The sequence below is a fragment of the Spermophilus citellus genome (genome assembly GCF_964194105.1).
Source record: "Spermophilus citellus genome assembly, contig: SCAFFOLD_251, whole genome shotgun sequence".
NCBI lineage: Eukaryota > Metazoa > Chordata > Mammalia > Rodentia > Sciuridae > Spermophilus > Spermophilus citellus.
Genome location: NW_027672798.1, coordinates 313,125 through 326,919, shown reverse-complemented (window position 1 = coordinate 326,919; position 13,795 = coordinate 313,125). Strand labels below are relative to the sequence as shown.

The following is a 13,795-nucleotide window of genomic DNA, read 5'->3' as shown; positions in this document are numbered from 1 at the left end:
ATTCCCAAATTTTTTTTGAGGCTACTGTGAATGGGGTACTTTTTCTAATTTCTTTTTCAGTCAATTCATCACTGATGTATAGGAATGAAATTGAATTATATGTGTTGATTTTACATCCTGCTACTTTGCTGAATTCATTTGTCAGTTCTAGAAGTTTTCTAGTGGAGATTTTTGGGTTCTCTAAATATAGAATCATGTCATCAGCAAATAAGGATAGTTTGAGTCCTTCTTTCTTTCTTCATGTACCTTTAATTTCTTTCTTCTGTCAACCTGCTCTGGCTAGAGTTTCAAGATGATGTTGAATAAGAAGTGGTGACACAGGGCATCCTTATCTTTACCAGAATTTCAAGAGAATATGCTTTCAATCATTCCATTTAGGATTATGTTGGCATTGGGTTTAGCATATATAGCTTTTATAATATATGTTCCTTATATCCCTGGTTCTTCTAGAATTTTGAACATAAATGCTTACTGTACTTTATCAAATTTTTTTCTGTATCTATTGAGATAATATGATTCTTGTCTCTAAGTCTATTGCTGTGATGTATTACATTTATTGATTTCCATTACATTGAACCAAACTTGCATCCTTTAGATGAACCCCTCTTGATCATAGTGCACTAGATTTTTAAAATAATTTTGTAGGCTTTTTGCCAGAATTTTATTAAGAATTTTTGCATCTAAGTTCATCAGGGATATTGGTCTGAGGTTTCTTTTCTTCATGTGTCTTCATCTGGTTATGGTATCAGGGTTATACCAGCTTTATAGATTGAGTTTGAAAAGGTTCCCTCCTCTTCTATTTCATGGAATAATTTGAGGAGTGTTGGCGTTAGTTCTTCTTTGAAAGTCTCATAGAATTGGCTAAGTCCTCTGAGAACTCAAAGATGTCAATAAGATATGATTTTTATTTTCAGTCAGCTTGGTTTATTTTTGGCTTTTAATTTGAAATAGTTTGTTCTTCCCTTCCTTTGCTTGTTTTCCACTTACATTTTCTTTTGTATCTTCTTCGTGAAATGTTTTGAGTATATTTTGTAATGCAGTCTTTCTAGTCTTGTGAGTTTTTTTACCTTATATTTGTCATGAAATGTTTTTATTTAAGCATCAATTCTGAGATTTTATTTTGCTGGGTATTGTATTCTTGGCTAGCATTCACTTTCTTTCAGAGCTCAGCATATATTATTCCAATACATACTAGTTTTCAGGGTCTTGGTTGAAAAAATGACTGAGATCCAGATTGATTTCCCTCTAAATGTGACACTTCATTTTTCTCTGAAAGCCTTTAAAATTCTATCCTTATTTTGTATGTTAGGCATTTTTATAATAATATGCCTTAGTGTGCAAATGTTTTAATTTTGCATATTTGAGGTCTTATAAGCCTCCTTTACTTGATTTTGCACTTAATTAGTTAAGTTTGGGAAATTTTCTGATATTATTTCATGGAAAAATTGTGCATTCCTTTGGTTTAAATTTCTCTACCTTCATTTATCCTGATAAATCTTGAATTTGGTCTTTTTGTGTTATCACATATTTCTTGGAAATTCTACTCACATATCTTATAACATTTTCTCTGCAATGGTCAGCTTTATTTTCAAATTTATATATTTTGTCTTCATCACCAGAATGGATATTTTAATATCTTAATATCTTTCTTAACCTGAAACAGAAATGCAAACCTGAAACTGAGTTTGGAAACCTTAGGAGACATAATACCCCAAACCACATGGTCATTATGAGAGTGGACCAGGGTTGACAGCCTCACATTTTAGGGAGATCACCCTCAGAGCCACTAGGAATGCGTGGGAGATGGCATTAACCACTCACCCCAAGGGAGATACATTGCAAAATATGTAGAATAGGATTGAGCTGATTTGAACATGGTTTTTTAAAAAATGAGAATATGGGTATAGTCCACATGACTGGGAGCTGTGAGATCCTCACATGAGTGTGTCCAGGGACTTGAGAAAAGTTTTGAGTTCAACTCTCCCCCAGTTTCTGTTATCCAGCAGAGACTAAAGTAAAAGTAAGAGACATGTTCCACTGGGGAAGCCACAGTTCTGCCTTCCCAAGTGGCATCTTGTCACCTTCTTCAGGTGTTAAAATTAAAGGCCTACAAAGAGATGAATTAAAGACGTGCTTTCCTTAAAATGGTGCAGGATCCGCTCAGGTATCCCGACTCCCCATGCTACCTGCCCAGGTAAGTGCTTTTCTATTCCTAAGATGCAGCACGAGTGTGTGAGTGGGCTTCTGTGATTGTGATGAAGAATTAAAATAGTCAAATTGTATGTTAGGTTATTTGGCAGATCTGAATTATGTCCCCAGCTCTACCCACACTCAACATCTCAGAGAACTGTTTTCTCTAGACTGCAAAGGGAAATTCTCTTCTTACTACAGTTAGCCCTTTACTTTGGTGACTCATGGATTTTGTTAATTTTTAATAAGAAATGACTATCTCAAGTAATTCATTTCAGATTCTCATCTATTTCTCAGATGCAGTGAGTTTAATGCATGGCTCTATCAGATCTCAAAGTTCATGTTACTAAGTTGTCTTGCTATCTTCTGCTACAATCTTACTAGTTCATATTAATATTCACCAAGAAAGATAATTTTATTTTACAGGCTTGATTTTCATTCTCTTGTCTCCATAAATCAGTTCAATTTTTTTTTCAGCATTTAGTTTTACTACCTGAGATAATGATAGAGAAAGTTATACACACTGAAGTACTTTTCAATTAATCAGAATGAAATGATGTTCTCTGTTCTGATCATTGACTTTTACAGGGAGTTGAGCCTCACATCCCTACAAAACATCAAATAGCATTGTCTTATGCTGAAGTATTTTGTCTCATTTTTGACTTCACAAAAGTAAACCCATCATGCTCTAGGAAACATCAAAGAAATATTTTGAACTGATTTATGGAGACAAGAGAATGAAAAATCAAGCCTGTCAAATAAAATTATCTTCCTTGGTTAATATTACTATGAACTAGTAAGGCTGAAGCAGAAAATAGCAAGACAACTTAGTAATATGAACTTTGAGATCTGATAGAGCCACACATTGAACTCACTGCCTTCTGAGAAATAGATGGGAACCTGAAGTGATTTACTTGAGATAGTAATTTCTTATTAAAATACTAACAATATTCATGAGTCACAAGAGTAAAGGGCTAAATCCAGTGCCAGAGGGTTCAAGCTGGAGCAGAGACCAGGGGCTCCAGTTCCTTACTATTAAAACCAGGTGGTAAGAGTAGCAATTGCCCCTTCCTGGCTTCCAAAGGTCCCACGGTGCCCCCTCAACAGGACATCAGGGAGAACAGAGATGTTAGTGCAGAAGTCATTATGAACTTGATCTGAGTGAAACAAAAACCAAATATACACTTTTTGTAGCTAATGCACATCACTAAATGAAAACATGCATCCCAGTGGTTACAGGACACGTGAGACTGTGTTCACCTTGCACCCAAGAAAACAGATAAGTCCCCCCTCCCTGCAGCCTGTGTCTCTCCACACACAGCTGTGGCAGCCCCAGCTGGTGTGGGGCTCTGCTGAGAGCCTCCTCCTCATCCACTGCTGTCCTTGCCAATGGCCAGGCTGCTCCAGCTTTGTTATTGATTACTAGTGTCTGGCCCATTTGTTAAGATAGATCAATAGATGATAGATAGATAGATAGATAGATAGATAGATACACAGATAGCTAGATAGACAGACAGATATCAGGGTTGTCCATGATTTGGACAGTGGCAGGATGCAAAATGTTTAAGTGACGTCTTCCCTGGTCAGGGCAGGAGAGGAGTCCCCACTGTGCTACGTCTCTCTCAAAGGGACCTCACTCCATCAGCTCTAAGGGACCCTAAGGATGATTTCTTAAAGAAACAAATCTCCATTTACACTTTTTTCTCCACTTAGGTTTCATCCTCTAATCTGCCCACTAAGTTTTCTTGTTCCTCCCATGGTGAGCTCTTCAGATGAGACCTGTTTCTCAACTTCTTTTCCACATTATCTTTCTCTGATGTCTGTCATTTGTTCAGAACTTCCAGTCTGAGGATGCCTTGTTTCCTCCAGGGTTCAAGTCATGACCTGGGGCTCGGCACATCAGGGCAGCCAGGAGCTGCTGCAGCTCCTCTCTCCCTAGAGCTCTGTTTGAGGAGAGCATCCTGGGCCATCCTGATGAGGGACAGGCCCTGTGTCTGCGTCCTGATATCCTAGACTATGTGGTCCTGGCAGATGTGAAGAAACCTAAACATCTGTCTAGGTCTTCTTACCTTTGTCCACTTTTAAATATCATTGTTAATGGTGGTTTTTAAAATCCTAAAATGTTATACATAAACCTCATGAAGATAGTCTATTTTATCTAAGTAAATAAAAATATCAACCTTCTATTCCTTTTTATTTTTGGATACTCCAACATTCGTTCTTTTATCATAGGAATGAATGAATGAATGAATGAATGAATGAATGAAGAAATAAATAAATAATACTTGTTGACAACTAAAAGTTTTTTTTTTTAAAAGCAATTCTTGGGCTGGGGCTGGGGCTCAGGTTAGAGCACTTGTTTGGCACATGTGAGCACTGGGTTCAATCCTCAGCACCACACAAAGATAAGTAAAACAAAATAAAGGTTTATAGAAAAAAAGAGTTATTTTCTTTCAGAAGTTGAAAACTGTTGTGCATGTTTACTCCATCTCCATGATCTCTGAGGAGAAACCCACTGTAATTTCAGGAAATAAGGTTTCCAGCTCTAACTAGGAAGTTTCTCCTATAGAAAAAATGTCTTCCACTTGCTTTCAGGTAACGCTGCTCTGAAAACACAGCTCCCTTCCCTCCTCAATCCGTCCCTCCCTCCCACAAAGATGCCGACAGGGCTGCATCCCCTGGGCCATGCTGAAACCCAGTCCTGAGTCCTCCATCTGCAGAGGACTCCAATACGATATTCCTCCTGGTTTTCTGATGCTGTACATTTTATTTTTTGAACCAAATTAAAGAAAATTTATATTTCATAACATGATAGAAGGGAATCCTAGTTATTTCATTTTCTATGATTTTTAAAAGACATCTTCAAATGTTATATATCCAGTTTATGTTGTTTTAAGGGACTTTGGGGATCAAAATATGTATTTCTTCAAATACACATCCAGAAATAGGCATTTCTATAATTAGCTACACAGAAGTCAGACAAACCATGTAGCACTGTGCCTACTAATAACCATCTGTGACTTTTAAAATGTGGAGACTCCTAGACCACTATATTAGCATTTTTCTTTTGTTCTCTTGATCACACCAATGGAGCAAATCTGATTTTGCTGAAGATGTGAATGGAGAAATATAAATACTTTTTTAAATAATTTAATCATTGGGAAGAGCTGTAATTTTCCTAATATGACAACTTAATTTTAATTTTAGACAATGGCACTTCCTCAAAGATTTCAAAGCAATTATTTAACTAGGCTTGAAAGACTTAAGTTGTCTGGACCCTTTGACATTTTTGCTCACCCTTAAACTGATTTTTATCCAAATATAACTTTCTAGGTAGCTGTGAAAATAACATATACTCTTGCCCTCTTCTTTTTCAGATGATAAAATGCGGCAAGATGTTACGAGTCTCAGTGTAAACATTAAAACTGAAATAAAGTCAATACCTTTTCTCTATAGGAAAATATTTCATAGGGATGTCATTACCAAATTGTCTGGTATAATTGTTCCTCTCCCTTCTCTGGATAAATATCATTCCTAACTAAGAGAAGATATGAAAACTTGCTCTTTATAGAAACTCCTCTCTCAGCATGAGATTGGATTCCCATCTTCTAATTAAAACACTGAAAATTATGATCCCCAAACATACTGACATTGTACAAGAGATAGTGGCACAAACCTGTAATCCCAGCATTTTGGGAAGCTGAGGCAGGAGGATAACTGATTCGAGGACAGCCTCAGCAACACAGCAAAGCCCTAAGCAATTTAGTGAGACCCTTGGGTGCAATCCCCGGTACAAAAAGAAAGTATTTAAATTGTGATTACTTTGTACCCTTTTTCCATGTACTAAAGAATGGACAGAAAAGAAATTTTAGAATATGATCCTGCTAATCACTGATGGTTCTGCTCACTTAGATGTGGTTTTTCTGGTATAAATAAATATATGTAAAATAATATAAGTGGCTAAGCAAACTTGGGTTCAGTCTCTGGTACCAAAACATATATACCAATCAATAAATGCAAGAAGTCAGATTGCAGAGCCAACATTTTGATATCTGGTCTGTAAGCTGGTGACCAACAACCCAAACACTGGAGGGACAGAGCTGTACGAGGCTGTCCCCTTGACACCCTTTCCTTGAGAGTTCTCTGTGGACGTCCCTGCAATCTGCCGCACTGGAGTCCCCTTCAAATGCCACATACTCAGTTTTGGTCAGCTCACTCCACGTGCCCAGGCAGATCCATGGTGGCCCTGGCCATGAAAGCACAGAGACCCAGGGGAGATGCTGTGCCTGAGTGCTGAGAGGACTGGGGAGGGGGTGTAGGGACCCCCATGTTTTGAAGCGGGCAGTTTAAGGGGTCGGGATGTTGAGGCTGGTGATGGTTCTGAGGAGGAGTTGACCTTCCTTTTATTCTAAGGTGTTGACCACCTGCTTCTTCTCCCCAGAAAAAAAGATGACCCAAAGCAGCACACTTTACATTTTTCTTGCTGTAAGAAATGCCTTTTGTTTCCAAATTGTCATCGGGATCACAGCCAACGTCTTCTTGCTTCTCTTCCACGTCCTCACGTTCCTTGTCCAGTGCAGGACCAGGCCTACGGACGTGGCCATCACTCACCTGGCCCTGATTCACCTGCTGATGCTCATACTCAGGGCACACCTGGACCTAGGCATTTTGGGGGTTCAGGACTTTTGGAATGACATCACATGTAAAGCCATCATCTACCTGTACAGGCTGATGAGGAGCCTGTCAGTCAGCACCACTTGCCTGCTGAGTGTCCTGCAGGCCACCACCCTCAGCCTCAGAAGCTCCTATCTGGCCAAGTCCAAGCACACGTCCCCACAGTGCAGTGTGTGGACCTTGGTTACTTTCTGGGTGTTCAACGTGTTCTTCAATGTCTGCCTCTTGGTCTCCATGGGAGGCCCCACTGATGACACAGCAGCTTTCAGGTTTGTCTCTGAGTCCTGCACTGTTGGCCCCATGGGTCACTACTTCAGGACCTTCTTCTCCATGATGGGAATACTCCGGGACATCTTCCTCATGGGGCTCATGGCCACCTCCAGTGGGTATATGGTGACCCTCCTGTGCAGGCATAAGAGGCAGTGCCAGCACCTCCACAGCACCAGCCTGTCCACAAGAGCCTCTCCAGAACTGAGAGCCACCAGGACCATCCTGCTGCTCATGGGACTCTTTGTGCTCATGTACTTTGTGGACTGTGTGTTCTTCTCCTCTTCGGGAGAGATGCACAGGGAGGATCCCACTCACCTGTGGGTCCAGATGCTGGTGGGCAATGGCTATGCTACCCTCAGTGCCTTGATACTCATCTGTGTTGAAAAATGAATCATCAATTTCTTCCAATCCACACGGGGGAAGGAGAGGAAATGTTTACACAGTGCCAGATAACCACTTCTTTTCTCACTCCTGCTTTACTTCTGAATTTCCACAAATGTGTTTGAGAGGCTGAGGCAGGAGGATTGCAAGTTGGAGGCCAGCCTCAGTAACTTAGCAAGGCCCAAAGCAACTCAGTGAGACCCTGTCTCTAAATAAAATAGAAAAAGGGATGGGGAAAGGTTTCCGTGGTAAAGTGGCCCTGGATTCAATCCCTGGTATGAAAATATTAAAAAAAGACTAATTCACTGATTTAGTATGCATGACCGTACTAAGCATCACCAAAATAGATACCATTCACTGTCCATGGTTTACAAAGTGTGCTCACTCTTGCCTGGAAAAATTCATGTTGGAAGAACTATTTTGCTTTATCATAGAAAGAGAAAAAATATGCATAAGTACAACTCTGTGTACCTTTATATAATTAGTGTTTTGATTCTTTCTTTCATTAGAGCAACAAATATCAACTAAGATCATCAATTCCCTCAATGTTAACTTAACAAGTTTTACAAATCACAACTGTCCCTTTTTCCTCCACATATTTCTTTTCATTCACGTTTTCATATATTAATTTTTTCAACATGATTTTATTTGCCTCTGAACAACAAGCCCATAGTGAGCGTAGGTAATCAGGAGTCCGAGTACAGGAGAGAGTTCAGGTAGAAAACAGATCTCATTTACATCCCAGTTCATTTTCGGTGGACCTTGCAACCTCAACCTATTGGCCTCTTTCAGCCTCATTGGAAGACTTCAGAGATTAGCCTGGTGCCTGCATGATGATGATATGCAAATGTATGAAGCAAGCCATGATAAAAAATTAAAGTAACAGCTAACTTCTGTATGCACACATATTACATGTATATATTAACTCTTAGTGACCATAGTGAGGCTCTGAGGGTATTAATATTATTGTCGCCTCTTTACATGAAGGAAATGAAGACCCAGATAAATAAAGTCAGTGAATTGTAGAAGAAATAGGTGGAGAAAATCAGGATTTGATTGACAGTCAGGCTGCAGATCCTGGGCATCAGCACCTAGCCAATGGTATTTCTGACAGAACAGTGACATCATGTTAAAGTGGAACACAGGTATCATAGCAATTGCTACAGACAGCTGGGGACTGGAATGCCAACCCCCATCCTGCATCTGTCTAGCTTAGAAATGCAACTGGATTCCAGGTGGCCATGTGTGACCTATGGTGACACAGCATTAACCAAATAAATCAGGCTGTTGGATTGAATACCAAAAAGTCAACGTGAAAGCTGTTCAGTGATGTAGTTGGTCAACCCCTGGAGGAGACCCAAGCCATCACCTTCCTTCTGAAATAGCATGTGGAGATTTTAGCTACACTTCTGGGACTGCTGTGGGGACTCCCAAGGACATGGGTCCCAAAGGCAGGAAGAGACTGCTATTTCTCCTGACTCCTGAAAAGTTTACTTTAACCAAAGGAAGAAGGTATTGGGTGGATTTCTTTTTGTCTTCCTCAGTATTAGCTACAAATTCTATATAGTAGATGATATTCACATATTGGGTTTTTGTTTTGAGATAGAATCTTGCTGTGTTATAGAGGCTGGTCTTGAACTCCTGAGCTCAAGTGATCCTCCTGCCTCAGCCTCCTGAGTAGCTGGAACCCCAGCTCCACAGTGCTGTGTCCAGCTCAAAGATTCAGATTAGTGCTGAGACTACAATGTTGTCTGTCTTTTCTTATTGATTTTTAAAAAATAAATGACAGCAGAATGCTTTACAATCCTTATTACACATATACAACACAATTGCTCATATCTCTGGTTGCATATAAAGTATGTTGACACCAATTCATGTTTTTATACATGGACTTTGGATTAGCAAGGATGGTGGAATGTGCTGTCTGCCTTTTGAGCAGTTTATTCTAACATAAGTTCAACAGACTGTGACATCATCAGGATGTAGGTGAAACTGTCACTATCTATGAAGACAGAAAGTGCGAGTGTCTGCATCTGGATCTTGTGTGACCTGGACAGTATTTACCCTAGGGACAAGTTAAGATCATTAAAGAAAAAAAACAGCCACAATTGTCTTCCACATAGTGTTGAAAATCCTGGGCTGTGCCAAGGAATCAAGCACATGTTTGGAAGTAGCCGGGCAAGGTGAACTTGGCATCTGCAGAAGGGTGTGCCACACCTGGCAGGAAATTTGCATGCCAGCCTCGTGCGCTCTTGGGCAGAGAGCCCACCTGTGTTCACCCCAACACAGCACTGCCCCCATTCTGATAGGAGGAGCTCAGGCTTACCCCCCATGCAACTGGCTGATTTTGACAATGGGGAGGGCAAATGCAAAAGCTATTGTTAAACTGCCCATGACTGGAACTTACACGCCAATGAAGGCTGAATCTTGTGTTCTGAAGATAGACCCCCGACTTTATATTTTACACAAGCCCTACATTTTTGTCTTTCTAGACCTATTGGTCTTCTATTCACTTTGGCTCTTGCAACCATTCTCAATGCCAGGCACCCGAGACATATTGTTTTGATGTTGAAATGGCCCATGGTTAAGGGTTCTTTCCTTCTGAGCAGTTTGGATAGCCTTTGTGGTGATCAGGAGCACCTGGTGAGGGCCTTTCCATCTCCGGTGAAGCTTGTCTCCTTCACAGGTCTTGACTAAAACCCAGTACCAGGCTGGATGTGAATTGTGAACTCCAGAGCAGGTGTCAGGGCAGCAGCTCATCATGGTCAAACCAGCCAAAAAACCAAAAAATAAATCAAGTGCACCTGTGCAGGAGGTGAGGCACACCTGTAGGTCTCAAGTTGACTCAGAAGATACTTGTGACTCGAACAGAGATTTCTGTGTTATTTATGAGGCATTTCTATGTAAAAACCCATCCAGTGTACCCTCCCAGTTTCACTTGCTTTGGAAATGACTGATCCAAATGTGCATCTCAAGAAACAATAAAAGGATGATTGTCTCATCTGTTAAATGCCCACCTATGGCTGGGTTTTGGTCATACTCTCCTGCCAGGTGGCTAAAACCAAGATATCCATTATAACAAAAAGAAGGAGAGTCACAACTTAAAAATCAACTGATACCAAAATGGACCTTTTCCCTCTCTACAGTTAGAGCCAGCAGGGGTTTATGAGGGATCAATGTCGGGAGTCTATGAGAAGCTTTTGGCTCCTTGAGCTTTTCCTTGACCAGTTGTGCCACCTGCCAGGGTGGGTTAGGGTCTTGCTGACCACAGGTGGTTTCTTATGGTAGCAGGAACAAGGCTGTTTCCTTCTCCAGTGACATTTCTTTTTGCCGCATGTACACTGGTTGGCTCCCTGTTTTCTAGGGTCCTTTTAGTCCCTGTGATTGGGCAGTCAGGTGACTCACAGGAGTGGTAGGGAACTTAAAGGATCCCATTGTTCCCTGAATCTTGCCTGACCTGAGAGGCCAAGGAACAACATTTTGCTTTTCTGTCTTTAACTTTGGACTCCATGTTTTTGTTTCAAACATTTATAGCCGGGGAGATCCACCAGTCTTGAAGTAGGAGCACTGGTGTTAACCTCCGTGTCTATAATGTTATAGTGACCCCTTCCGTTTAAGTGGGGTCACTGTTTGTGCTGGAATTCAGTTTTATATTCTGTCTGCCGGTTCTGTAGTGATGGCTTATTGTCTCAACCTAACTCAGGTTGGTTTATTAGTAGTAGTGCTTCTTCCAAACACCAAGAAGTGACAGTTTCAAAATTGTACCGGGAAATTACAAAATAAAGTAAACATGAGCTAAAACGAATTCAGTTTGTATAAGAACTTAAACCAAAGGCATATTTTTTTTATCCCAAACTTTACATAGATGTATTGAATCCCTGTTTATTTTGAGATCACAGTCAACTTTACAACAAAAAAAAATCTCTTTTGAACATTTTAAGGGTGCTTCATTATGGCCTGTGTCGGAGCCGTCCTAACATGGAGTCGGGTGAGAGGCAGAGACTGACCTCAGACTAGCTGGGGCTCTTGATCAATTCTGAAGTTGATCTTTGCCTTTTACTTAAATATCATTTTATATAATTCTGTCACTTCCTGAATCTATCTGAATATCAGTGAACATAATACAATCGTATATCTAAACAGGAATCAATCAGAAAGACTAAGATGGCTCTCAACATACACAAATCAGACTCTCCTTGTTACCTCCAAAAATGCATTTAAATCATCATCCTAGTATAAAGATTTAACACAATATTTTATATGTATATATTCATATGTATAAAACTTATGTAACATGAAATCATACATATAACATATATCCATATATTTACACACACATACATATATACATATATCTATATCTATATTTATCTCTCTCTCTCTCTCTCTCTCTCTCTCTCTCTCTCTCTATATATATATATATATATATATATATATATATATATATATCTTAGATTACCTTTATCCAGTTACAAAGTATTAAATGACATAATTACCAACCAAATTGATTATCTCTGTATAAATCTGAAGGTGACAACTGCTACAAACAATTTCATTTTGGAGAACTCCAACTTGGTACAAATATTCTAAGCTCAACATTTTAAAAGTCTTGTACACTTGAGCACCATAAGTACATCTAATATACAGAGAAGCCAGTAATGATTCGGGTCACAGTTAGACAGATGCCCTTATTAATTAAGTTTATTAACGAAGTTTAAATTCTCTCTCTTTTGTGTGAGTATGCATGTGTTATGTGTGTGTATGTGTGTAGAAATTTATTTTTTATATATTTTTTAAAATAAATAATAAAACATGAGACATTCATATAGAGTCTCCCAGAAGGAGAGAATATACGGAGAATGGCTACAAGAATATTCTAGAAAATAATGATTAAAAGCTTTGCAAATTAGGCAAAAGATTAATGGATCCCAAATTATACCAATCAATGAAATCCATAGCCAAAACATCATAACTGAACTTCTGATAACAAAAGCAGAGAAAATTTTTTAAAAATCTTGAAATCAGACAAAGAGAAATGAACACCCTTGAAATTACATTGGGTTTCTTCTCAGAAATCAAGGAGGTGGAAGGAAATGTGCACAACAGTTTTCAACTTCTGAAAGAAAATAACTCGTTTTTTATATATACCTTTATTTTGTTTTACTTATCTTTGTGTGGTGCTGAGGATTGAACTCAGGGCCTCACATGTGACAGGCAAGTGCTCTACCCTCAGCCCCAGCCCCAGCCCAAGAATTCCTTTTTTAAAATTTTTAAGTTGTCAACAAGTCTTATTTAGTTATTTATTCATTCTTTCTTTCATACATTCATTCATTCATTTTTTCCTATGATAAAAGAAGGAATGTTGGAGTATTCAAAAACAAAAAGGAACAATAGAAGATTGATATTTATATTTACTTAGATAAAACAGACTATCTTCCTGAGTTTATATATAACATTTTAGGATTTTTAAAAACGACCATTAACAATGATATTTAAAAGTGGACAAGGGTAAGACAGATGTTTAGGTTTCCTCACTTCAATTACGTTAGTAAAATATGGATACTGGGAGACTGTGACCAGTCATGTATTTTATAATGTGACCCCCAGAGCTAACTCTGTGAAAATGATACAAACAGAAAAATTCTTAAAGTGTAAATGCTCCTAAAACATGGAAAAGCCTTGTCTAAGTTTTGTTTGGTTGGTTGGTTCTGGGGATTGAACCCAGGAGCACTCAATCACTGAGCCCCATCCCTAGCCCTATTTTTGTGTTTTATTTAGAGACAGGGTCTCACTGAGTTGCTTAGGGCCTTGCTTTTGTAGAGGCTGTGTTTGAAATTGGAAGCCTACTGCCTCAGCCTCCCACAGGAAGTCAAGTAAAAAGATGTAAAGGACATATATCCATCTTTACAGGAGAAACGTTTCACAACTAATGTATGTTGAAAATAAAAAGATGAAAAACTATTTTATATACTTTTTTCAGTTGGAGACAGACACAATATCTTTATTTATTTGTTTATTTTTATGTGGTGCTAAAGATCGAACCCAGAGCATCACTCATAATGTAAGGCAACTGCTCTATCACTGAGCTACAACCCCAGCCCCAAAATATATTTTTTTAAGAAACTAAATTTAAGGTTTTCTATTAAAACTTAGAGCCTGGCATGGTGGCCCACACTTATAATCCCAGCAGCTAGGAAGGATGAGGCAGGAGGATCACGAGTTCAAATCCAGCCTCTGCAAAAGTGAGACACTAAGCAACTCAGTGAGACCCTGTCTCTAA

The 13,795-nt window shown here is 39.2% G+C and overlaps 1 protein-coding gene across 1 annotated transcript; it reads left to right on the top strand.

The window, feature by feature from the left end:
- Window positions 1-6,639: 6,639 nt before the first annotated feature.
- LOC308640592 (vomeronasal type-1 receptor 90-like) lies at window positions 6,640-7,524 on the top strand (the record flags this gene model as incomplete). The annotated part of the gene is made up of 1 exon (XM_081312439.1): window positions 6,640-7,524. The coding sequence occupies one exon, from the start codon at window positions 6,640-6,642 to the stop codon at window positions 7,522-7,524; it is 885 nt and encodes a 294-aa protein (XP_081168565.1).
- Between the last annotated feature and the right edge of the window lie 6,271 nt (window positions 7,525-13,795).